Source organism: Pongo abelii, chromosome 12, assembly GCF_028885655.2.
Source record: "Pongo abelii isolate AG06213 chromosome 12, NHGRI_mPonAbe1-v2.0_pri, whole genome shotgun sequence".
Lineage (NCBI taxonomy): Eukaryota > Metazoa > Chordata > Mammalia > Primates > Hominidae > Pongo > Pongo abelii.
Window position 1 is genome coordinate 106,200,898 of NC_071997.2, and position 25,972 is coordinate 106,226,869.

Consider the following 25,972-nt stretch of genomic DNA (forward strand, 5'->3'; position numbering starts at 1 on the left):
TAGAAATGAGTATAGAAACTGGTAGAAACCAATATAGCTCCAGTTCCTTTCCTTCAAGGTGGGTTTATAAAGCCTCTTCGGTTTGCACTTTTAGTGTTTAGCAATCATCAAGTGATGTAGAATTGAGCCTCTTAGTATAAAAGATATATATAACTATACTAAGTTATAGCATTGTATATTTACTAAGTAGTGATGATAACTATATATACTAAGATATCTTAGTATAGAAGATGCTTATTAAATATAACTAATATGCTTCTTCTTATTTATATCTAACCTTCTATACTGAATATCTTCTATATTCCAGGTGATGTCCATGTATTTTCTTATTTAATCTCCACAGCAACTGCAGAGGTACTGCTATTACTACCGTCTTACAGATGAGGGAACTGAGACTCAGATAATGATTTAGCATTAAATTTGGTGGCCAATGACAGTATAACACAGGTATCAGTGGCTTAAGCAAGATAGCTTCCAAGATTGCTGAAAGCTATATATTTATATATCTAATATGTAGAAGTCAAGAGATAGTTACCCACAGTGGTTCTTTTCTTTTTTTTTTTTTGAGACGGAGTCTCGCTCCGTCGCCCAGGCTGGAGTGCAGTGGCGTGATCTCGCTTACTGCAAGCTCCGCCTCCCAGGTTCATGCCATTCTCCTGCCTCAGCCTCCCGAGTAGCTGGGACTACAGGCGCCAGCCACCACGCCTGGCTAATTTTTTGTATTTTTAGTAGAGATGGGGTTTCACTATGTTAGCCAGGATGGTCTCAATCTCCTCACCTAGTGATCTGCCCACCTTGGCCTCCCAAAGTGCTGGGATTACAGGCGTGAGCGTAATCCACAGTGTAATCCACCGTGCCCAGCCAGTTACCTATTCTAAAGCTCTCGATGTCAGGGATCCCAGGCCCTCCTATCTTGTCGCTTTATCCTTCATTCCCAAGGTCACCTCATTATCCCAGACGACCACACCTTCTCTTTATAGATGGTCCCAGAAGTTGTCTGTGCCTCTTCTGCTTACACTTCATTGGCCAGAACATGGTCACATGGGCACATCTAGCAGCAAGGGAGGCTGGCAAATGTAGTGATTGTTTTGGGTGATCCTCTGCCCATGAAAAATTGGCACTTTATTGCAATAAAGGCAGTTAGGGGTGGTTAAGAGCATAGACTTCCCATTAAGTGAGACTGCCTGGGTTTAATCCTGCCTCCATCACTTACCAATGGTTACCCTGGGTAGTTCATTCATTATTTATTCAGCAACAGTCATTGAGCATCTACTCTGTTCCCGGCATTGTTCTGGGAACTAGGGATACAGCAGTGAGCAAAAAGACAAAGATGTCTGCCTTTGTGGAATTTATATTCGAGTGGAGAGAAATAAATGAGCTAATAACACATAGTGTGTTGGGGAGTAGTATTCTGTGCTGGGAGAAGGACAAAGCTGGGAAGACACAGGAAGTGCATGTTTACACAGGGGCTGGGTAGTGCCCTAGGAGGAGCTGACACTTGAATAAAGACCTAGAGGATCTCTGGATGAGAGTGTCCCAAGGAGGGGGAGCCTCTGTGCAAAGGCCCTGAGGCAGGAGTGTGCCTGGCTTGACTGAGCAAGGAGGCAGAGTGAGGGCGGGCTGACTTGGGGATCAGGACTCGGGCTCTGCCCTGGGTGAGACGGGGCTGCAAGAAGAGGGCAATGAGGAAGGAATGACGATCAACAGATCACCCAGGCTGCTGTGTTGGAAATAGACTTCCGGGGGCAGAGAGAGAGGAGGGAAGCTCAGCAAGAGACTGCCAGGGTGAGCTGGAGAGAGGCAATGGTGGCCAGGCTAGGGTGGGGTAGTGCATGGGAAGTGGGGGGAGCTGGGAGGATTTGCCAACCCATCGCCTGTGGGGTGCAAGGGAGAGAGGTAAGGGTGACTCCAGGTTGGCCTGAGTGGCTGGAAGAGTCCCGAAGAGTCCCACTTCCTAGGGAGGGGACAGCTGTGAGTGCAGCAGGTCTAGGGGTAAGGGCTGAGGAGGGGAGAATGAGGAGCCTGGGCTTGGACACGTACCATACGAGGGACTATTGGGTAGGAGCAGGAAGGCAGGTGCATATGTGAGCCTGGAGTTCGGGGAGAAACCCAGGGTGGAGACATACATTTGGCATTCATTAGCCTATAGGTTATATTTAAAGGTTGCAATGAGCTGAAATGAGATTAAAGAGGTAAGTAGGGTTATTTAATCTCTGCATGTCTCAGTTTCATAATCTCTGAAGGATTAAATGCAGTGAACTGCAAAGCGCTTAGACCACTGCCTGGCCACAGCAAAAACATCTGTTCTTGTTGTGGTGGTGATTATTATAATTCACTCAGGCAGCTGTGTTTACCACTCGGCCCATCCAGTGAGGGGCTGGGGTGACTGTGCTGGGAGCGCTAGGCGGGCAGTGCTGAGAATGCCGGACATTGCCTCACCTGCCATTCAAGGCCTTCACAACTTGGCCTGTCTTCCAGACTTAATCCCTGATGCTTCTCCACCCAGGCCCTCCCCGCAGCCTCTGCTCCCCTCATACCATGCCAGTCGCTCCTGCCAAGCACCCCAGGGTGGCTCCTCTGCCGCTGTCCCTGCCTGGCATCCCAGGATGGCTCCATCTCTGCCACTGTCCCTGGCTCCCCAGGGTGCCTCGGTCTCTGCCTGCTGGTGGCCTGGCACCTCCTCCACCTGCCGTCCCTCCAGGTCATGCTCTTCCAAGGTCTGTTGAGAAGACCTATTTAGGCAGCCCTGAGGGATAAAGGATGCCCCTCAGTTGGCTTTGTGGGAAATAGGGTCAGGTGGACCCCGGCTGTTCAGTACTCAGGAGGTTTATGTAATGACCATATTTTATGGCCCTAAAAGGAGGACCCAAGGCCTGGCCAGGCTCAGGGCAGCACTCCCCGACTGGCGGGACAGTGGGTGGGCACTTCCAAGCGCTGTCCTGGAAGGCAGGGGCGCTGGGCTGTGGCTGCAGTTGAGGAACTAGCAGCTGGCACATGCAGGAGTCAGTGTGGCCCCCAGAAGTCTGGGAAGTCCCAGTGCCGCCCCCACTGCCACGCACCCCAGAGTCCCCAGGGCTCCCCGTGGCCGGAACCTTCTGTGCACACCAGGGCCACAGCAGCATCCTGGGCTATTTTAGAGGGGGATGTGAAATGTATGGAGCCTGCCATGGTCTGCAGGCTCCCTGTCACGTTACCCTTTTTCTGACAGCTGTGGCTTGCCTGGGATGAAGAAATGGTGCCCATTCTTGCCCAATTCTGGACTCCATTTCAGGAAGGAGGATGCACGAGTTTGGAGGGAATATTTCCTCTTGTCCCCTTAACCCTTTGAGGGCATAGCCAGGGTCAGTATGGCCAGCCCCACTGTGGACAGTCTACAAGGACCACTGTCCCCCCTTCACTGCAGAGGTGAGGGCACATGCCCAGATCACACAGCTACCACATCGGGACAGGAGCAGGGACTGGCACCCAGGCCTTCCGACTCCAGATACAGGCCACCCTCCGCTCCACACTGCCTGGCTCCCAGCCACCAAAAGACACCCTGGCTTCTGCATTGTGAGATGGAGAGTTGCAAAGTGCAGGGGTGGATGTGGGGCTCAGAGGTCAGCCTGGCTGGGTTTGAATCTCCCCTTCCACTTCCTGGCGCTGCAGACAACCATATAACCCTCTGTGCCTCAGTTTCTTTTTGGTAAAAGACTAATAAAAGGTTGATTGTGAAAATTCAATGACTTAAAACTCTCAGGAGAGGTCTGAGCATGTAGTACACACACGATCAATACTTACTACCATTGGTATTTCTGACGGGTTATTTAGCACACATGTGTGACCCGCCTCAGAGAGTTGGGCTCTGGGGGGCCTCCCAGAGGCTGATGGGCATCTGTGGGGTCCTGGCTGGTGCTGTGTCCCCCAGGACTCCTCAAGTCCTCTTCCTGTTCAGCCCCCAGCTCCCTCTAATGCAGGCCTGGCCTCTTCTTTGCAGACTTTAATGAGAATGGCTTCATTGATGAGGAGGATCTGCAGAAGATCATCCTGCGACTGCTGAACAGTGATGACATGTCTGAGGACATGCTGATGGACCTCACGAACCATGTGTGTGCTGGGGGCTGGGAGCTGGTGGCTGGGGCCGGGGATAGGGGCCACGTTGTCACCCAAAGCCTCCGGATGTCAGGCCACCCTCTTGGGAGGAGACCCAGGGCCAGCCTGAGCCAGATAACACATTGGCCTTTGGTGCACACATTCCCTGGGGGCTGCCAAGGGGACAGGTAGCTCAGGGTGCCCTGAGGAATGGGCACACAGCTGGAGGCAACTGCCCGTCCACTTTCTGTCCTTCCTCCAAGTCCTGTCCAGGGTCCCCAGAACACAGAGCCCGACCCACCCACTCGAGGGGCCTCCCTACATGACAGGGACTGACAGTGGTGGGCCAACAACAGCTCAGCCTCAGAGGGACCCATCTCAACATCCCCTCCCCACTCTGTCCCAGCACAACACAGTGCCCAGGTGTCCTGGAGTGACAAACACGAGGACGGCCCCGCAAACTCAAGTCAGAGCATGGGTCTCTGCTTTCAGAACATGACAAGTGTCCAGCATTTCCAGCCTCGATGGGGACTAGAAGAGAAAACCATGAGCACTGTTGAGGGAGTCACCACCGCCTCCCTGCCTGCCTGGGCTCCCTGCAGTGCAGAGCCCCTGTGTGTACTGGTTGGTGGGGCAGGTGAGGGACACTCTTGTTCTCTCACTGCCAGGCTGGTGCTGGAGGCCCCAGGAGTGAGAGGCAACCAGTAGGCTCCCAAGCTTTGGTGCACATAACCTAATCTCTGTGGGGTCGCTGGGGTCAGGGGACCCAGGAGACAAGTGTTAAGCATGTGGGAGAGCCCCTGGCACGTGGCTTTCCCCTTCCATCCCGTGCCCCACCTCACTGCCTGACACGGGGTTCCACTCAGCCATCTTCTGTGCTCCCTCGCCAGGTCCTGAGTGAGTCGGATCTGGACAATGACAACATGCTGTCCTTCTCAGAGTTTGAACATGCAATGGCCAAGTCTCCGGATTTCATGAAGTAAGGCATTCTGGAGGGGGTGAGACTGTCCAGAAGAGTTGGGGGGCAGGAAGGGCCCCCCAGTCTCTCTTCACTCCATGGGACATCTCAGTCTTCCCAAGAAGTCTGTGAGTTTCCAGAATACTTTGCAGATTCTTTCAGAATCAGCAAAACTGGAGCTTCTGAGAAATTAGGTAACCCTGGGGTATTAAAAGGCAGAGGAGAGGACTGGATCCCAGGCTTTGAGAATGACGTCACAGCTCCAACCTCAGAGCATTCCCTGCGCCAGCCGACACACCTCTGTGCTTCTCCCAAGGCCCACTAGGCTCCTGACGACCCCACTGCCTCCAGCGGCCAACTGGGAGTTGGGGGTTTACAGAGGGGATCTGAAGATGCTGGTGGTGGAGCTCATAGAAGAAAAGAAACAATGAGAGAAGCACCCAATTCTATTTCTTAGAGCAGGAGGGGCCGAAAGGGTCTTCTGAGGCCCAAATGTCCTTGAGAAGGTTGGCCATCTCCAGATCTCCCTGGCCACGTTGAAGTCTTTTTGGGGTGCTGCTGCTTTCGGCAGATGCGTGCCCGCTGGAGGCAGCGCGTGCCATGGAGGACCAGCCAGGTGGAGCTGGCGTCTCCTGCTCCTGGGTCCAACTCTGCCCCTGGTCTCAGAGGTGTGCTGATTTCAAGTGTGCCCACTCAAGGTGCTTTTACAGACTAAGGGAAACAGAACAAAGAGCTAGGCCTCAGCCAGTACCAGGGCAGGAGCCTGGGGCTGCTGGATCCCTCTGTGCCAACGTCTCTGCCTCCCATCGCCCTTCCACGTTGACTCTGTGCTGTGCACCAGCTGTCTCCGCTTTGTCAGACACAAGACCATGCATGGCCTCCCTGCAGTGGTCAAGTTTATACCTCCTTGGTCTTGAGTGACCTTCAGTGACTCCTAAGTAACACCTCTCAGCTCTGACTCCAAATTCTCAGAGACAGAATCTGAGTGGCCATGGTCAGGGGTCCTCCCCTCTTCCGACTGCCTGGATGAGGAGGGGGCTCCCCATTCCAACAGGCCTGCTAGGGCCTGTGGCCTGGGTGGCCCCTCTCTAAAAGGATGCACACTTGGGACCACCCCAGCCAAAGCTAACCCCTCTTGCTCTGTCACAGCCCAGCACATAATTGAAGCTGGCACCCTGACTGCTCGGAGTTTCTCTCTGAATCTCTTCCATTTCTTTCCACTGATTCCAGCACCACAAGGTTCCTTCTGGTGCCCTGCCTTTGCCTTGTGGTGATGCTGAAAGAAGCTTAAAGAAAGTTTGGGGTTGCTTTGGGATGGCTGCAAAGTGGCTGTCGCCCAGAAAAAGGGACACGAGATGCAGGCCAGGGAGGGAGCCTCCAGGACTACTGTGAACCCAGAAGTCAGAGGGCCCCTTGGACCTGCGGGCTCATGTGGCTCCCGGGATTCTTTCTTTCAGCTCCTTTCGGATTCACTTCTGGGGATGCTGATGTAGCGGCAAATACCTGACGTGTCAGCCTCGAGGGAGACCACCGGAATCGAACCCCCTCCAGCACTGGAGGGAGCTGGTTTGAAATATGACTTTGTACTGGGCCCACCCTCACCTCTAGAATATTGTTTATTAGATAAAAGAAAAGAAAACCCTTTTCCTTAGCCCATCAGATCATCGCCTTTTAAATGCAGAATCATACATGGTACTTTTTATTAAGAACTGCCCAGTGTGCAGTTCAGTGTGCCAGCGATGTCAAGCAGGCTGCAGTGGCAATCTTTTTGAGGGAATAGTTCAAATCTCAACCCATGTCACAGCAGGGGGCCAAGCCAAATGGGATAAAGGTCCCTAGCAAGATACATGTCCTTCCCTCCCTTCATCAAAACCCCCGACCCCCAGCACCTCACAGTTCACAGCTGCACAGAGACGTGCACATAGCAGCCATTCCAGCCGGTGCCCGGCTCCCCACTCGCCTTCTAGGGAGAAGGCATCTTGGCCCTGATTGTGGGACCAGCAATCAGAGTTTATTTGCTTTGCTATTCAGCCAAGCCCTGGAATGAATTTGGCCACCACAGACAGCCTTTGGGGTCCAGCTCCTCAGGGACTTGGAGACACAGAAGAAGCCCCCCATTGGGTTTTTCTTATTTACACTGTCCTGGGGGAGGTGTCTAATCACTGGCTACAGAGGAGGGGCTGCTTCAGCCCCAGGTGTACTTGAACCTGGCTGTGTTCCCCTTGCAGTTAAGTCCTGACTCACCCATTCAAGGACAATAAGGGCCTTGTCCCTTAATGGAGTGCCCTTGATCAAATCCAAGAGGTGCTGGAATGTTGGAGAAGGTCCCCGCCTTGGTCTGAGGTCCCCATCCCAGATCCTGTCACTAAGGGGCTCTCACCCCCATCCTGCCCCTGCCCCAGCAGGCAGGAGCCTCCTGGGAGGTAGAAAGCAGCAGCCTTGTGGGAGCAGACCCTCCAGACCCTCAAAGACCATCCCAGGCATGCGGCTTCAGCACCCATGCCCAGCATCCACTTCCAGCCTGGGGCCCCGAAACATAGGGATTCCTGGAAGAGTTGCCTGGTCCTAGGTCATTCCCTCCCATCATCTTCTAGAAACAGCTTCAGGGGTAGATGCTGCATCCACCCGTCCAAGCCAGCCTAGGCAGAATGCAGAAGGTGCCTGCTGCACACAGCTTCTTCTCCCAGGCTCCACCCTCCACAGGCTCCTTCAGGATCCCCAGGTTTATGTCTTCCCTGCCCCTCAGTCTCCACATGGACCACAAGCAGGCTGGTGTCATGGAAAAACCAGCGCTTGGGAGTCAGAAAGACCTGAATTCAAATTCTGGCCATGTTACTTCCCAACTGTATAAGCTTGGGCAACTTTCTCACCTTCTCTGAGCCTCAATGTCTTTATCAGTAAAGTGGGGATAATAACTCCTCTTCCCTCACAAGTGATTGTGTGGACCAAACGATGCCAAGTCAGGGCTCTGTTGAAAATTCCTTTCCAATCACACCCAGTGCAATTATTCCGGGGTCATTTCCCCTTCATTCTTAGACCGGTGTAATTGGACTTCCTTGCTTATACCAGTGGAATCGGGTGGAATCGGGTGGGAGGTCTCTGTACCTGAGTGACCTGCCACTAAGACTAGGGAACCCTACGTTCTTCAACTCCATTTGCCCCAACTTGGGGAGAAGGTAGCTGGACCTGCCAGATAGCCAGATACCACTTTTCCTTGGCTTGAGTCCCTGGGGCAGAGCTTTCCGCAGGCCCTTAGGACACAATGCTGTTGACCTTCAGGGGGCATTTCCTGCTGTGGCCGAGTGTCCCTGGGATCCAGAGGAGAGGTGGGTAGCATGGTCATGGCTAAAGATTTTATTCCAAGCAAGCCGGGCTGGTCACGACCCAGGATCTCAGGCATCAGGCTCTGCTCTGAACTCAAAGTCTCATGCTCTGAACTCAAAGTAGCAGTCTCTCTTTTTCCGCTCCTGTGGAGAGACCCTCTTCCCTGATGGGAAGGTCTGGTAGGTCTTCAGGTTCTCGGGGGCTAGTCTTAAAAGGTGCCACTTCTTCTTCGGGCACAGAGGAGGCCTAGGGGTGAGGATGGGACTGGTGTTATGCAGTGTGCCAGGGAAGGAGGGTGATGCGTGCCCACCCACAGCCCCACGTACCCACTTTCCAGCTAAAGCTGACCTGCTGGCTACTCGTCAGTTTAATACCTGATAAGTTCCCCTGGACTTGGGGTGGGAATAACCTGTATTTACATAATGGCACAGTGGTTAAGAGTGAGGACACGGATGTCAGACAGACCTGGGACGGACTCTGGTCCTAACTCCTGCTAGAAGTGTGCATATTTAAGAATGGCCCAGTGGTGGTATCCCCTTCTTAGCTTTGACTTGAGGAATAAATGCAGTAATGAATGTGAAGCTCTGGACAAGGAGTAAACACACAACAAATGTTCTAAGAAATGATGATGGTGCTGATGGAGGGGATTCCAGCAGGGAAGGGCTTGCCCCAGGCATGTCACTGACCCTCTTCTCCCAACCACCTGGATGGCCCTTTGCGTTAGTTGTGAAACTGTCAGCAGCAGTGCAAGTGGCCAGGCAACCTGAAGAAGGAACAGAGTTGAGATGTCCCGCTCTCCCCACAGTGATGGGGATGGGGGCAGATCCTGGCCAGAGCCGTCTCAAGAGGATACCTGTCCCCAGGAGAGTCCCACTGTACTCTAGGGACGGACTGGCTTAGAGCCATCCCAAGATCAGAGAGAGCCCCCAGAGTCCTAGAGGTGGTGATAGGAGATGCTGCTTCCTTTCCAAGCTCTGCCTCCAACCATCCAGGCCACGCAGCACAAGTTCCCCAGGCGATCAATGAGCCTCACATTCCCTTTTTTGTAAAATTATCCTGTCTGTGTTGCAAAAAGGAACTTTTAGATGCAGTGAAGCCTGTTTCTTTAAAAACCATTAAACTTATGAAAACAGATGCTGTTTTATCAGTAAGGATGATGGTGAAACTCAGGACTCTGAGGCAAGCAGGGAGTGGTTGGCATGGAGCTAAATCCCAAGCTCTATCCACTGACCTCCCAGGCCAGGCACCACCCACTACCCTACCCCACTCCAGGACACCTCGTGTGAGCCAATGATCCCCCTGCCTGCGCTTCAGGAAGGAGAGAGCACAGAAACCACAGTACCCAAGTCATCTTTCAGGGCAGAGTGGGCCTTCCCTGGAGAAAGGAGCTCTCCTAGTTAAATGCAGAGAGGGGCAGGAGGCAAGGAACTTTCCTATTTAGTTAGATGGACAGAAAGTCCTTAGGAGAACATTTTCCAAATGTGAACGGGGCCGGGGGAGATTCCTGCTCGGTGTAGTGCCCTCTGTATCCACCAGAGGGCAGCAGCTCCTTACTGCTCTCTGCATCAGCGCCCACGTTAGGACTAGTGTAGCTGCCAGGCTGCCTTTGCAGGCGGGGCATCAGTCCGCAGATTCAGGGCCACTAAGCTTACGGAGCTTCTCCCAAACTCCCAGTGCATCTGGCCAGGAAAGCACTCTTCCTGATTCGCCCATTCAGGCTACCAGCATCCCCCCTGAGGCTGCCAATGCCCTGACCCCCTTGCTCTGTAACCATCACTCTCTGCACCGCACGTTTTAGGGCAAGATCCTCAACTCATTTCTCAGTCTGTGCACTGTGCCTGCCTGGCCGAGAGCAGGTGCCCCATGGGTGCGTTTCTTGACTGCGTAGATGAAGGGAGGGCAGGCACTCACAGGACGGTGGGCAGGGGGTACCGTTCCGGCTCCCTCACGGGCAGTGCAAAGTAGGGGACTCGAGGCACCATGCCTGTCTTGTCTTGATAGTACTGCCGATGCTGCTGGACCATCTATGGTTCAATCAAGGAAGAGATGACAGGTTGTTAGTGTGCAGGACTGACCACAGGCACCTGCAGTCCATGCCTCGCTGCACCTGGGAAGGGTTGGGGGCCACCTCTCCTAATGCCCCCGGAGGAGTCCTGGAGTTGCTGGGGCCCCAACTCAATTGCCAACCAGCTGGGGTGTCCTCACTGAGCCTCGACTTCTCATCTGCCTAATGGGAATAACAACACCCACCAGACCAGCTTTGCTACGGAGAGTAAACGAGACAAGGGACCAGCTCAGACCGAGTACAAAAACTCAGCCCCCCAGGCATACGCACACCTGCTGTGCACACAGGCACCATGTCCTCCTGGCCTGTGTTTGCTCCCCCCTCTCCTTCCCCCCTGTACGGGGCATGTTCTGTTGAGCGCCAAGATGGAGGGAGAGGCTTTGGCAGACCCCCTAGATGGTCGCACCTGCCTGAGAGGCTGGAGGCATCAACCTCCTCCTCTCCCGAGGAAGCTGCCTTACTCATACAAGTTCTCTGCCCTGAGGCCAGGACACACCTTGTCCTTGCAATCAGGCTAGAGGGGGAGGCTTGCGAGAGAAGGTGATGGAGAGAGTAAGGTTTTGGGAACACAGGAGAGAATGAACCCTTATCCCCGCCAAGGGCATAAGGGCCAGCTCAGGCCCGTGCACCTGTGGTCTCTGGGGATGTGTCTGAACCACATCCAGGGAGGCTTTACCAGTCTGAACAGCAGGACAAGAACAACAGGGGTGTGGGTGGGTCCCCTTCCTCGAGCTCACTCCCTGCAGGGCAGTCTCGCCCAGGCTGGGGCTGAGAGTGACTCAGAGCATGCCCCCAGGGGGCTGCAGGGCAGGGAGGGGTGAGCGGGCTCCAGGACGCAGGTGGATAAATGCCGTGGGGCTGTACCTGGGGCCAGGGGCTCTAGTGGGGCCTTTGCTCATGTGTTATTCATCTGGTGGGTGGATCTTAGACCTTTTACTCACCTACAAAATAGATGGCATTCCATAGATCCAAGAGACTCCAGGGGGCAGAAGGTAAGGGCAGAAGCCTAGAGACAGGACCCTAGAGACCCCTAGCTCCACTGGCAGTGGGGGTGAGCAGGAGTTGGAGGTCCTGAAGCCCCGGGATGTACGGACAGATCAGAGGGGCAAAGTCCTGAGCCTTCTTACTCCCTTTAGCCAAGCCTACCATGCTCCCTGCTGGCTCAGGGGCTCTGAGAGAGGAAATCAAGACACCGTGGCAGGTGCGAGGTCTCCCCGGGCCGCTGGCCATCACTCCCTTCTGTGGTGGGGGCAGGTGAGCAGGAGGGGAGGCCACACGGCAGCCCCACACAGCTTACCTGGTAGAAATTCGTGAGCTCTGTGGAGCGGTGGCTGTCCAGGTTGAAGCGGGTGTAGCTGGGCTTGTGCAGCCAGCGGTCCCGGGTGCTTGCGCGCTCCATCAGCAGGAGGTTGGGGTTGGTGGAGAAGATGGTGGGGAAGTGGCCGCCTTGGCTGAAGGGAGTGTGGCTCCTCTCCATGGCTGCGTTGCGGTGGTCCTGGAAGTACTTGAGGGTGGTGGTGCCATAGGGAGCGCCGAAGGAGAAGGCCACAGTGGGGACGTGGCCCTGGTACCTGCCGATCACAGTGGGGATGGTGGAGCCACAGATCAGTGAAGGGCCCCAGGCCTGTTCCAAGAGAGATCCTTAAAAGTGGAGGGTGCCGTGGCTCATGCCTGTAATCCCAGCACGTTGGAAAGCTGAGGCGGGAAGAACAGTTGAGCCCAGGAGTTCTGAGACCAGCCTGGGCAACACAGTGAGACTCTGTCTCTACATACAAACATAATAACAATTAAGAAAAAAAAAGACGAAGGGCAGAGTCAGGGGAGCCCGGTGGCCATCTTTGGCCCTAAGAGGCTTCCCCAGGTGCACTGACCTGCTCAGGTCTTTGGGGATGGCCAAGTCCAAGGGGCTCTGGGCCTCTCCCTCCCCACAGAGGTCTTTGCCTAGATGCTCCTCTCTCCAGACCAGGAGCTTACACAGGGGCCAGAACACCAGATACCCGCCAGTCAACGCTGTAGGCAAATCACTGTCCCTCCAGGGGCCTGCATTTACTCAGGCGTTGGCCTGAAGATGCAAAGGCCTCCTCTGGCTCCCACATTCTGCAGTTATCTCATGAAAGAGTAGGTGGAGTATGATAAGCGGGTGGGGGCCCGGTCAGTGAAAGGCGATGGGTGGAAGATGTGGTGTAGCAAGGCCTAGGTTCAGGACGCCGCAGCCTTGCTCCCAACACAGCAGCCTCCCAACATGCTACTCAGGCAGCCTGGAGACCTGACCAGGGTTCTGGAGCTCTGAGAGCCTACAAGGAGTCTTCCATCCTCTATGACCAAGGAGGTTCCACGAGAGGGACAGGAGATGGGCGAGCGGAGGCCTTGGTGACACAGGCACTCTAGAGATCCTTGGTTAAATGAGACTCGCTCCAAGAGCTAAAGACTTGTTTTAACAAAGCAAGGGAGAGTCAACAACACCCAGAGAGTACAGGCGCCAGACTCGCGGCCAATGTGGAAGCTTGCCGAGCAGCACGGCCGTGTGCCCCCCTGCATGCCTCACTCTCTGGGGTCTGACTTCCGCTCCATGAGGCCCTTGAAATCGCTCTTCCTGAGGCCGCCTGTGCTCTTGCTGCTGCAGGTCGGTGGACACGCTCTGTCTTGTTGGGCCTTCCAGTAGCACAGGGCATCGCCCACCTCTCCCTTCCTGAAACGCTGCTCTTGGTTTGGATGACACCTTTGCTCCTTTCTGTTGCTTTTGCCAACATCTCTCTCCACACCTTCATGAACCTTCTCCTCTGCCCGCCTCTTAAGCACTGGTGAAACTCCGGGGTCTGTCTTGGGTGATGGCAGCCATGCCATGGCCGTGGCCACCTCCTGTGTGCAGATGAACCCAGTCCACAGCTCCCGCCTGGGAGTTCTCTCCAAGCCTTAGGCTGCTATGTACAATTGCACACCAGACGTATCCCTTGGATGTCTCCCAGGCTTGATCTCCCACCCCTACCTTCCCTGACAGTCTGGTCCCATCTCTGTGAAAAGCTCCCCCTAGCCATCCAAGTCAGAAACTGAGGCATCCACCTCACCCACATCTAGTCAGTCACCAAGTCCTGTAGCTCCATCTGCACCACCTGAGCCCAGCCACGTGCCCTTGTACCTGGCCTGTGGTCATAACAACCTCACTGTTCTAACTTCACCAGACCCCTGCCCCTGCAATCCCTTCTCCACCAGACTGAACTTTAGTCCAGAGTCAGCTCCTTGGCGTGGCATTCAAGGCCATCTGTGATCTGACCCCAGCTCCTTGGCGTGGCATTCAAGGCCATCTGTGATCTGACCCTGGCCCAGCTCTCCAGCCCCATCAGCTCCCCTACACCCCAGTCCTGCAGAGTCATCGCAGCCGTCTAGATGTAACTCTGTTCCCTACTCTCACCTCTTCTGGGGTCTTTCCCTGTGCCTTGGTCCTCGGTCTCCTCACCAACAGAACGGGTGCTGCCTGGAATTAGATAGCAATGCATGGTTTCCTTCTTTTTGTCTTCAGGAAAAAGGCAAGCAAGCGAAGCCGAGTGACTGCTGACAGGACTGCTCACCGTAGGGAAGCTCACACAAAGTGAGTCCTTCCCTGGCTCCTGGTCCCACCACCCTCAACAGCTGTGCCTTCCTGGAGTCTCACAGCATCTGGCATTGGCTGGGCCAGAGCTGCAATGAGGCTGCAGAGGGGAGAGGCTCCACCCCAGCTGCACAGGCACCCCCTCCAGCCTCACTACTCACATCCCTGGATGCCACAGAGGCGCCGCCCTTGACACCACGACCCTGACGGTCCTGACTCTTCTCCACCACCTCGGTGCCCTTCCTCCTCGGCCCCCTGAGTTCCCCACAGAGGCCAGGTCTCCTCTGGAACTGGGAAGATGGAGGAATTGGTGGGTGCCTTGCTGTCTCTCCTGTGAGGCTGTGTGGTCACCTCAGCCGCTTCAGGAGACAGAGTCTTCCTCCGGCCTGGGCACCACTCCTGGGTCTGGAGCTCCTGCTCTGGCTTCACCCAAGGCCTCATTGTCCCATCCATCTCCTCCCTGTCTCTCTCAGCCTCTGCCCTTCTTCCGTCATCTTTAATATCCCCCTCCCTCTCGGCCTCTTCCCCTCTGCCTGTAAGCGGGCATGAGCCGTGGTTCCTAGATTGTACATTTCCACAGTAAAGGCTGGTGCCCGTTTATAGGCAGACGGGAAGCAGCCAAGAGAGGAGACGTTAAAGATGGCGAAGAGGAAGGCGGGATTGCAGATTCCCTCCCTCTTTCTGGAGGCTCGCTAAGGAATACGCTGCATCTTCTGCCTGATTTCTCAACTCTCACCCTTTCCTTGACCTCCCTCAGTCTGCCTTCAGACCCACCATTGAAACGTGAACCTCTACATCTAAATTAAGGTCATATCAAGTCCTGCTGTTGTCAAATCCAATGTCCTCGGCTCACACTGTCCCGCTGCAACATTCGCACTGATGAAGAAACTTGTTTGGGAAAAAACCTAACCTGTGACGTGTAAGCAAGTTCCTGAGAGCACTTTGTGCTGTAGATGAAGCTTATCAAGATATAGATTCAATAAATTAAGATGTCAAAGACAAGCGACGGGGAGATGCTGCCTCCTCTATCCTGAGGGCTCCTCCCACGTGGAGGGGAGGTTCCTCCCACACTGGAACCGTCGGGCAGCCTGTGGCCCACCTCTCCCCTCCCTCCTTCTCCTCCTCGGAAGCAAGGAAGCCTGCTCCGCCCCTCCAAGCCTTAGGTTTTAGATGGACAGGCTCTGCCCGTGAGGAGGAGGCCGGCCCCAGCGCCTGTCTCGTTCTGAGGCTGTGTTCACTCCATCCTCTAACAGCCACATTCCTCTTTCACCTTCTTTCTCAGGTGGTTCAGAATGTAGGGAATGGAAGAGATGCTGGTCACCAGGTGCTGCCAACCCCAGCAAAAAGATGAAGCAATAGAATGAAAGGCAAAGGATGATACCCACAGCATTCCGCAGGGAAAAGAGCATAACCCAAGAATACCACACCAGCCAGGCGGTCACAGGGGTACAAAGCCACCCTTTCCTAGCATGAAAGGGCTCAGCAACTAAAGCACCCGCAAGCTCTTCTTGAAAGTCATGTTCAGTGACAAAATCCTGCCAATCAAGAGATGATTCAAAAGAAAAAAAAAAACCAACTCAGTAATGTAGAGCCTCTGTTAGAATGAGTGGTGATGAGCTTCAAATCTATTTAAGTGCAGAACCAGGAATAGCAACTAGGTGAATGCTAGTTACAGAATGGAATGTGAATGTTATAAAACCTGTCAAAGTAAAACTAATTTAAGCAACCAAAATTGGGGGGTGGGTGGAGGGGAGATGGGGGTGCACTTACTAAGAATCTCTTTAAATCAGAGTCAACCCATGGCATCTAAAATTGAAACACATTGTTAGAAAAAAGTACAACATAATGGCTTTAGTCCTTTGATGGTTTTTATCCTCTCTCTCTCTCCTATAGAGGGATCTTTTTGTACTAATATCTCTTGTGATGAATTAACACTTATCTCATATCTACCTATTCTTCCATTTTACTTCAGTTTCTTTCTCTTCAGTTAAGTTCTATTAAGATTCAATTTCATGCTTTTCATTTTAAAAAAGCAAATATGATGTGATTATTTTTTATAAAGTTGCTTTTGTCTGTCTTTATATCCATCCATCCATTCACTCCTCCATCTAGTCCTTTATCTGAATATACACATAAGGTCTACGGCTATACCACCCTGAGCGCGCCCGATCTCATCTGAATATACGCATAAAGAGAAACTCTGAATAAAATGCACCAAATGTTGACCCTGGATAATTCAGGGTGTTTGGATTTGGGGTGATTTGTGGCTTTCTTCTTTGTACACACATTATTTTTTAAAAACAGAGTCAGATGGAATGAAACATTAATTTATCAGGAACCTGCTGTGTGCTGGCACCACACTAAGTGCTGGGAACACAAAGACCCATGGTGCTCAGCCTGCCTTCCCCGAGCCCAGTCCTCACTCGGTGTTTACTGAGTCATGGGGTGCATGTGTCAGGCACCATGCTGAGCTGGCCTGGGTACAACCAGCTCCAACCCAAGTGGGACCATGGTCAAGGTTCTAGTGCTATCAACCACAAGGAGGGAAGGCCATTCCCAGGGTGGGTACTGGAGGAGCTCCATGACGAGTGTCCACTGGGGTGAGGCTTTGAGGAAAGTCCCAGGGCAGGGGGAGCCCCTGAGTCTGGTTCCTTCCCCAGGCGATGGTGTTGCCCCAGGGTCCTCTTCTCTTTTCGGGGACCCATTCCTTCTGGCAGATCTCATCTATGTTAGACTTCCAACATGTCCCGTATGTCAATGACAGCCACATCTGGGTCTCCAGCCTCTACCATTCTGGCAATGGATCCACATGCCTGGCTGCCCACACAAGGCTGGGCCACCACGCCACAGACTCAGCGCCACTGAAACTGCTCTTCCTCCAGTATATCCCTGCCCCCTCCAACCTCCACCTAAGCCAGAAACTGGGACTTGATGGCCATGCGTCCTCCCTTCTCCATCACCCTCCACATCTGACCTCTCCCTAAGTCCTGCTTAGGCCCCTCCTTAGCCACTGGCCTGCAGCCCTCTTCCATCCCACTGCTGCGAGCCTCCCTCATTGCTTGCCTGGACAATCTCCAATCTCCTCCCTGGTCTAAACTGAGCATCACCCCCTCCAGCCTGCTGTCCACACAGCACCAGAGCCATCTCTCCTCTCGCCCATCACTGCCCTGTAGGTGCCCTGGGCCCCAGCAGCGTTACTCCCAGTCTCTGGGGCCCCACGTGCTCTTCAGGCCTCTGGGCCTTTGCACGGAGTTCCTCTCCCTGGGATGCATTTTCCCTCTTGCCCATCTGGGGATCTGCCACCCACTCCTAAGGATCCAGTGTCCTCTGCTACCTCCCCTGACTGCACACCCTGTACCTAGCACCTGCCTCGCTGGGAGGACTGTCATCCTTAAGTCCACACTCAGACCCGAATGAACTTGTCTCTTCTGCTAATCCGTGTTCTCCTTTATCCTCGGCACCTGGCACATGACAAGTGCTCAACAAATGTTCACTGGAGGAGGCAGAATTCCAGAAACTCTGGGGGCACCATGCCCTGGAGTCCTGATTTAAGAGGAGCGTGGCTCTGATCAGCAGAGCACATGTTGGCATGAAGCATCCCGCCCACAGGGGCGTTGGGCTCCTCCGAAGAAAGGAGCCATAGAAAAATGATGTGTTCTCGTGATTCTTCTCTTCGCCCCCAAGCTCTCTGCCATACTCCTCCTCTGCTCCCTGCTTCTCCACCTTCTCTGAATGCCACGATATTTGCATCCCAATAGAATAGAAGCCCTCTCCTCCGCAATCCTCCTGAGTTCTGCCTGGATTCTGTTCAGGGCTTGCTGCTCAGGCAGGTGTGTGTGCACGCGCACACTTGCACACATGTGCAGGTTCACATTCTTTAGCACTCAGTGGGCACATCTTGGCAAGCTACGTCTGTGTCCCTTATATGCACCTGCATTTGTGTTCCTTTGAGCATGCCCTGAGCTCCACGATGGAGCCTTCTGCAGTCCTATTTGTGTTCATCTGTGGCAGGCCAAGGTAGAGAGGAACAGAGGGGAATGGCAAGTTTTATAACAGGGCATCGAGTGGCAGCATTTGCTGTGTTGGCTGGTGTCACCACACCTCCCCTTCAACCCCTTCATCTGCCCCCATCCGCCACCCTGTCCCTCTATCCATCTGTACACCACATAAGCCAGGAGACTGTGCCAAGCCGAACCCCTGGGCAATGGTCACATGTGGATTCTAAGGCCCACTGTGGGTTACTGTGTGAAAAGGAGCAGTCCCTTCTCTGCCTCTTAATAGCACTGCTTGGCCCCACAGCCAACATTAAAACTAATTACCATGAGCCATCAGGGATCCCATGATCAGCCTTATTAACTGATTAACCAGCGACTATTTGGCATGTCTGCATTCCACAATGCATCCTCTCCTCCATAACGCCTCCTACTGAGGAAAATTCTGATCAGATTCCTCCCCAGGGCAAAACCTTTCAAGGGCTCCCCATTGCCTGTGACACCAAGCAAAAGCGGGGCCAGGTGTCAGTCCCTCCGCGCCAGGGCCTCTGTGAGAATTCTTTCCAGCCGCATCATCCACTGTCATATCACAGCTTTCCTACTCCAGCCTAAGAGGCCATTTGCTGCTTTGAGAGAACATCCTTCTGGCACTTCCACACCATTTTTTTTTCTCAAGCCACATCCTCCATCCAGAAGGCTCTGCTCTCCCCACTTCCCACATTGTGGTCTTACCCATCCTTTGAGGTCCATCTTGAATGCCCTCTTTCTCATGGAGCCTCCATGACCCGGCCCACAGACCCTGCCTGTCTGCTCCATGGAACTGTCTTTGCCCTTTGCACCTCTCCTATGTCTCAGTTCATATTGTTTTTCTTTTTCTTTTTCTTTTTTTGAGACTGAGTTTCACTCTGTCACCCAGGCTGGAGTGCAGTGGCACGATCCTCACTGCAACCTCCATCTCCCGGGTTCAAGCGATTCTCCTGCCTCAGCCTCCCAAGTAGCTGGGATTACAGGTGCCCACCACCACACCCAGCTAATTTTTGTATTTTTAGTAGAGACGGGGTTTCACCATATTGGCCAGACTGATCTCGAACTCCTGACCTCAGGTAATCCACCTGCCCCGGCCTCCCAAAGTGCTGGGATTACAGGTGTGAGCCACCGCACCAGGCCTCAGTTCACATTCTTTCATATCACAATCATCTGAGCCACTGGAATATTCTTTCTGTACAAATTATAGGCTCTCTGGGGAGGGAGGGTTCTGTTGTACTCATACTGGCATGCTTGGCATTCCCTGCACCCAGTGGATGTTCTGTGAATATCTGTTGAATGGAATTGACAAATGATGGCACATTTTAAAGGGTTGCTCTTTCTTCTGGAGAGAAGGAGGATCCCTGTTGCAAAGCCCAAGTCTGCAGGAACCCCTGATCACCTGTTCTTAGGGGGCTCCACAGTTCCTCAAGGTTGAGAGGCGCCAGTTACCTATGAAATGTCCTTGAACAGCTCAGAGGTGAATTCTAGGGAAGAGATAGGGGCTGGCCTTGGGGCAGAGGTCCTGAGAAAGGGTGGGGAATGACGTGGCTTATGAATCCTCCAGAAGAGAAGATACTGCAGCAGAGAAAGGCAGGTGAGTGGCCAGAGTCTCCCTAAGTGTGTGAGGCCCTCTGAGTCCAGGCTGCCTCCTGGGGGGATAGAGAGGGAAGCTCCTTGTGGGGACAGGGCCAAGAGGGAGAAGAATTGAGGGACTGTAGAATTTACTTTCTGCTTCTGTATTTTGGGCTTGAATCTGGGACAATGATCTGTTCCCTCAGCTGGAGATGAGAACCGAACAACGAAAGTAGCGCCTGCTGTGCCTTCAGTCAGACCTCTCAGCCTGGGGGCGGGGGTGTGCCAAGGAGAATGGCACAGGTGGAAGGCTTCACACGAGGAGGTCCCTTCTTTCAAATGCTTGAAAACAGGACCACACCTGCCAGTTTCTCAACAGTGGTCTGCAATGCAAGGGGCCATAGAAATTCTCAGACAAGTGTTCCTGTCCCTGGTTACATCTTAGAATTGCCTGGGAGGATTAAAAACTCCTGCAGCCCTGGCCCAGTCCAACCAATGACATCAGAATCTCTAGATGGGGCCTGAGCACAGGTCATAGTTAAAGCTCCCCAGGAGATTCTAATACTAACGAATGGGCACAAGGGGTCCCCTCCTCCTCCTGGGCAGATGGCCTTTGTTTCATACCCCAAGATGCACTGGCCTGTTTGGAGGGCTGCACCTCGGGTGCCAGGGCCTGGGTTGAAGTGGAAGGGGCTTTGGAAATGCAAATGCTTTGGAACCTTCCCTTCCCAAGCCTGGCCTGACCTCTCTCCCTGAAGGGTAAGGCCCCAGGCCCCAGGAAGCTGGCAGAGTGTATTACTCTGTTCCCACACTGCTATGAAGAACTGCCCCAAACTGGGTAATTTCTAAAGGAAAGAGGTTGAATTGACTAATAGTTCTGCAGGGCTGGGGAGGGCTCGGGAAACTTACAGTCATGGCAGAAGGGGAAGCAAACATGTCCTTGTTCTCATGGCGGCAGGAGAGAGAAATGGGTGCCCAACAAATGGGGAGCCCCTTAGAAAACCATCTGATCTCGTGAGAACTAACTCTCATGAGAACAGGATGGGGGAACTGCCCCCACGATTCAATTATCTCCACCTGGTCCCTCCTGTGACATGTGGGGATTATGGAAACTACAATTCAAGATGAGATTTGGGTGAGGACACAGCCAAACCATATCACAGGGGCAGGCAGTAGTGGGCTACAGGCAGTGCCTACTGGCTTCAAGGGAATCAACTTCTAAATTTTCAGGAATTTGTTAAGTCTGTTATTAAACAAGCCAGTATTAAATATCAAATTATATTCAATTACAATTAAATATGTTATATTAGGCCAGGCACGGTGGCTTCTATAATCCCAGCACTTTGGGAGGCTGAGGCAGGCAAATGGCTTGAACCCAAGAGTTCGAGACCAGCCTGGGCAGCCCTGTCTCTACAAAAAATACAAAAATTAGCCAGGTATGGTGGTGCACACCTGTGGTCCCAGCTACTCAGGAGGCTGAGGTGGGAGGATCACTTGAGCCCAGGAGGTTAAGGCTATAGTGAGCTGTGATTGTGCCACTGCACTCAAGCCTGGGTGACAGAGTAAGACTCTGTCTCAAAGGAAAGAAAAACACACTAAAACCAAAGGAGATAGTCAAAACTCCTCACTTCCTAATTATTTTGCCACGTTACTATCGTCTGTGTTTGAGGTTGTCATGTCCACTGCATCTGTGGGGTGGAAATATTATATAATGGTGCACAGCTGTGCATCCATCCCTCCCCAACTCTGCAATTAAGGACACTACGTTGATAGTTTGAAAGCAGCTTTGGTGAGAGTATTTATACCACAGATATGGATGAATGTTACAAATCAAAGCATTTTTGCTCCAGAGAACTGGTTGTTAAACATTTGCCAGCACACCACTGTGTGTGTGTTTGCTGCACAGGGATTCTGGGGATGGGGACACAGCCACCTTTGTGGGACCACTCTCCTGACAATGGAGTGAAACACACTGATTTTAGGATCAGAAGCCCCTGAAGTCTCCAAGGTCCAACTCAGTGACAGATGTGGGCACAACTGCCACCCCAGGCAGACAGAGAGAGGGGCTGGGAGGCAAATCCTCCTGCCCTCACTCTTGGTGAGAGCCGCTGGGCAGGAGCTGTGGGCATGGGGTGCAGTGGCAGTCTTGGCATGAATGAATGCACGGCGCAGGCCAAGTGTCTGCACTGAGAGCCGGGTGAGGCATGCCCGGAAACAGAGAATGAGGAGTGGATGCCACCCAGATCTGACCTGCAAGCAGGAAGTTTGGATCCTCACTGAGGCCAATCTCATCCCTTCAAACCCCTTCAAATCTCACGGACTCTGACCCGAGAGCTCCTGCCCACTGCAGGAATAGCACCCAGGCCAGGCACAGGCAGGCACTGCCTGTGGCAAGGTGCCTAGGAGCTGCGTCCCCAGGAACAGTACGGGACCAAATGGAGCATCCTGGCCAGCGAGGCTGAAGACCAGCTTTGTTATTATCTCATGTTCCTCAGGGTTCCTAGAACCAGATCTTGAACACAGTAGAGATCTAACTAATGATAACAGCTAACAATGATCAGGTGCCAGGCTTTACGTGTGTTAACTAACTGAAACCTCTTTAACTTGCACACCGTGATCATCCCCATTGAACAGATAAGGTAGTGAGGCGGGGGGATGAATAACCTGCCCAGGGTAAGGAAGTCATGGAGCCAGGATTCGTACCAGGCAGGCTGGCTCCAGAGTCCATCTCTTACTGTCGACCCCATTCCCTCCCTGCTAAATGAGGGAGGCAGTGTGAAATGCCACATGAGGGCTGGGGAGATATTGGGGTGAGTTGGGGTGTTGAAGTCACAAAGACAAAGCTCGGCAACTTGCTGAATGACTTTGGGCAAGCTGCTCATTCCTCATCCGGGTTATTGTGATGATTTTAAAAAAGAAGAAAGGCCAGGTGCGGTGGCTCATGCCTGTAATCCCAGCACTTTGGGAGGCCAAGGTGGGTTGATCATCTGAGGTCAGGAGTTCGAGACCAGCCTGGCCAACATGGCAAAACCCCATCTGTACTAAAAATACAAAAATTAGCTGGGTGTGGTGGTGCGTGCCTGTAATCCCAGCTACTCAGGAGGCTGAGGCAGGGAGAATTGCTTGAACCCAGGAGGCAGAGGTTGCTGTGAGCCGAGATTGCGCCATTGCACTCCAGCCTGGGCAACAGAGCAAGACTCCATTAAAAAAAAGAAGAAGAAGAAGAAGAAAAAGAAAGAGAAGAAGAAGAAGAAAAAGAAGGAGAAGAAGAAGAAAATGTTGTGAAGGGCCCAGCACAGTGCCTGGCACACAGTTGGAGCTCAGACTTAGGAGACCACGGTGTTTTTGCCAGGCATTAGGGACCTGGCTCCATCCCAGCACTTCCATCACCAGCGTGGGGCTCAGGCAAGTCCCCCCAGACCTCAGTGACCACATCTGGAACAGGAGGTGACAGGGCTACATGATCTCTGAGGTCCACACCAGCATGAATGTTCTCTGCCTCTATGAATAAAGCGGGTAAGAGCAGGGTGATTTGAGTGTCAGAAGAGATTGGCTGCGCTTTAAAATCCTGTGATTAGTGTTTGAACAGACACACAAAAATAAGAATTATCCAAGTGTGGTCAGGAATCTTGGGTTCTTTCATTAAGTTAACAGAATTGCCAACGAGGTAGCATTTGGAAACACAAAACGACTCAATTCATTCCTCGCTGATGGGAATCTTTAAGAGGAACACATCCCTTTCAGAAAGATCCAGATGAGAAAGCAGCAGATACAGGCTCAGCTGCTCAAACTAGCCCAGTCCAGGCTTGAAGCCTCATTCATGATCCTCTTATCGCCATTTCTAAATCAATCACAGGACAGGGAGCTCAAGGGAACTGCTGAGAAGTGGCAGGAATAGGAAAGTGCCCTGGGGACTGCTTCTGAAACCTGCAGCTCCCACCCCTTCCAAACATAGTTGGGGAACTGCGGGGCAGGGTTTGCAGGAGCACCAGGCCTTGCCCCTCAGATGGGAAATGTCCAGGAGTCAGACAATAGAAGAGTTTCCAACTGGAGACTGTGGGAGGCTTAAGAAAAAAAGTCAATGTATAAAATCAAATCTCATGATAAACACCCAGAATGTGGTGTCAGCACCACCATCCAAGGCTGCAAAAATGGATTTGAACTAAACCTTACGTGTTTACGCCACACTAGGGCAGCCCCTCACTTGTTTGTCTTTGTCTTCCCAGCCTCCTAACATAACACCTGGCATGTCCCAAGCACTGACCCACATGAATGCCTTAAATAAAGGAAAACAGGCAAATCCTAAGTCATCTGGCTTGGCTTCAGGAAACTACCATGACCTGGTAAATCAGCTTTGTCTGATGGGAACCCAGGTAGCTTTTGAGCTCTCTCCGAGGCCCAGAGAAAAGCCCCATCCACAGATGGGCTGGGTTAAAACTACAGCACCAGCCCCTGGTTGCTACTTTCTCATGCAGCCTCCAGAAATGATATGAATGTCACAGCACCTCAGTGTCTAGCTTATTCTGCTTCAAAACAATCCCAATTTCATACCAAATACGCTTTTTTTTCATGTTGCCATCTGTTCCGATTGCAGGGGAGAGCATGCAGGCTTTTTCACCCATTTGGAGACTCTGCCTGCAGAACCCTCAAGACATTCATTTCATTCATTCGTTCACTCTTTTTTTCAGACAAGGGTTCTTAGGATCATTCATTCATTCTATACAGATTTGCTGATACTGTACAGGTTGCCTCTCAGAATCCACTGCCTGTTCTCAGTACCCGTGCTGACTGGTAGGAGGGATAAAGACAGCCTTACACCCTGGGAGAGGCGGTCTGGAGTAGAAACATCAGACAGTGTAGGAGAAAGAGCCAAGAACAGGAGGGAACAGCCAGACTTGCATGTTAGATGTTTGGAGTCTGAAAATATCCAGAAAAAAGAAAAGTAGGTGTAACCTAGCATTTGAAAGTGCTAAACAGCAAGCCAGCGCTCAGGGCAAGTGGCCCGGAAGCTTTCCAAGAAAAACTTCTGGGAGGATAAAGGGAGATCCGTGAAAGGACCGACCGCAAAGTCGGGAGGGTACTGCATACATGACCCATTAACTACGGCTTTTCCGGCCTTGCCAGGCTCTTCGAGCGGGCACCCACGCGGTATCCTTCCCTCCTTCAACCAACAAGTACTGACCTTGCCCGAATGCTGGGTGCTGGCCCTGTGCGCCGGACGGAAGGGCCTGCTTTTTCTCGCATTTTCTCTAAGCTCCGCAGGCTGACCGCCTGTGGCGTCTCCAAGCACTAAACCCCACGTGGCTCTATCTCCTCCCCCTTCCCCGGCTACGTCCACGTGAGGTCCCTTATCCCCTGCTGGCCGTGCCCCACTTGCCAGGGAGGGCCTTCCTGCGAAGGAGAATCTGGGGAGGCCCCCGCCCGTGCCCGCCCACTTCCTACCGTGAAACCACAAACCTCCGGGAAGGCCCCTCGCCCCGTCGGGTGGAAAATTGGCTCGTCGGGGTTCCTTCAACCCCAAAGTCCGGGGGCAGGGGGCTGAATTTCGATCACCGAGGAGGGCGCTAGCGGAAGGGGAAGGGGAGGAGGGGCGCCCGCGGCCTTACCCGGGCATGAGTCCAGGTGGCACGTAGGCGGCATTGAACTCGGTCAGTAGGGTGCCCGCGCTGCGGGAGGCCATGGTGGGTGCGCGAGTACAGCGAGCCTGGCGCTCCGCTCCGCCCCACGGTAAACAGCGGCGGGACACCTGGCAACGGCCACGGCGGAGGGCCTGGCAACGCCAGCTGGCCCCGCGGTCCTCGCGTTCCGAGACACTGCGCCCTCCTGGCAGCCCCCTCCCCGAGCAGCCCCACAGGGCGCGCCCAGAAGGTGCGTCCCATTTCCGCGAGCTCTGCTGGGTGACCCCTGTCACTTGCCCCGGCTCTCTGCCTTGCTGCCTGCGGGAGGTACAGAGGCTCAGATGCGGGAGGGAGGCAGAACATCGCTGGAGAGGCCTGGCGGGATCCGTCTTGCGGTGACCCGGCTTGGAACGCGACGCTACCACAAAGGACAGGCCAGGTCCTGACTTTGGAGGTCACGCACAAAGCAGCTGCCCCACCGTGGAACAGGCCCAGAAACCTGAGTGGCCTTAGAGTCCCCAGGAGCTACGTCTCTCCAAGGCTTCCCCTGCACCCCAGGTCCATGGGGGTTCCAGGAAGGGGCTCTGTAGTGGGTCGCGCTGGGCGAGGTTGCCTAGGACGCTGTGTGTGTGTGTGCATGCGTGCGTGCGTGCGTGCGTGTGTGTGCGCGCGCGTTGCGAAGAGGAGCATTTTTCATTTTTGTTGTTAATCTCTAGCTGGTGGCTTCCTTCTCACCTCATCATACCCTCAAACTACTCC

General features: G+C 53.4%; 2 protein-coding genes across 3 annotated transcripts in view; one reads left to right on the forward strand and one right to left on the reverse strand.

Moving 5' to 3' along the window:
- The window catches only part of CIB4 (calcium and integrin binding family member 4), a 60,123-nt gene extending 53,439 nt beyond the window's left edge, over nt 1-6,684 (forward strand). Inside the window, exons 5-7 of one of the 2 annotated variants that reach the window (XM_002812205.5) lie at nt 3,977-4,086; nt 4,962-5,050; nt 6,487-6,684. In XM_002812205.5, the coding sequence (XP_002812251.1) occupies nt 3,977-4,086; nt 4,962-5,050; nt 6,487-6,517 (230 nt within the window). In that variant the 3' untranslated portion in view covers nt 6,518-6,684. The remainder of the gene's footprint in view (nt 1-3,976; nt 4,087-4,961; nt 5,051-6,486) is intronic. The other variant, XM_054547738.1, reaches the window with a different exon arrangement.
- Nucleotides 6,685-6,711: 27 nt separating this feature from the next.
- CIMIP2C (ciliary microtubule inner protein 2C) lies at nt 6,712-25,875 on the reverse strand. Its single transcript, XM_002812206.5, has 4 exons — nt 25,202-25,875; nt 11,716-11,989; nt 10,265-10,377; nt 6,712-8,599 (listed from the first exon to the last, which is right to left on the reverse strand). Exons 1-4 carry the CDS (start codon nt 25,273-25,275, stop codon nt 8,455-8,457), a joined length of 606 nt encoding a protein of 201 aa, XP_002812252.1. The 5' UTR covers nt 25,276-25,875; the 3' UTR covers nt 6,712-8,454.
- Between the last annotated feature and the right edge of the window lie 97 nt (nt 25,876-25,972).

Excerpts from the sequence above, each read along its gene's own strand:
- CIMIP2C (XM_002812206.5), bottom strand. The coding sequence starts at position 25,275 with ATGGCCTCCCGCAGCGCGGGCACCCTACTGACCGAGTTCAATGCCGCC. Across the intron at positions 11,990-25,201 it reads CCACCTGGACTCATGCCCGG|GTACCAGGGCCACGTCCCCA; the intron begins GTAAGGCCGCGG and ends TGTGATCGGCAG. Across the intron at positions 10,378-11,715 it reads AGCTCACGAATTTCTACCAG|ATGGTCCAGCAGCATCGGCA; the intron begins GTAAGCTGTGTG and ends ATTGAACCATAG.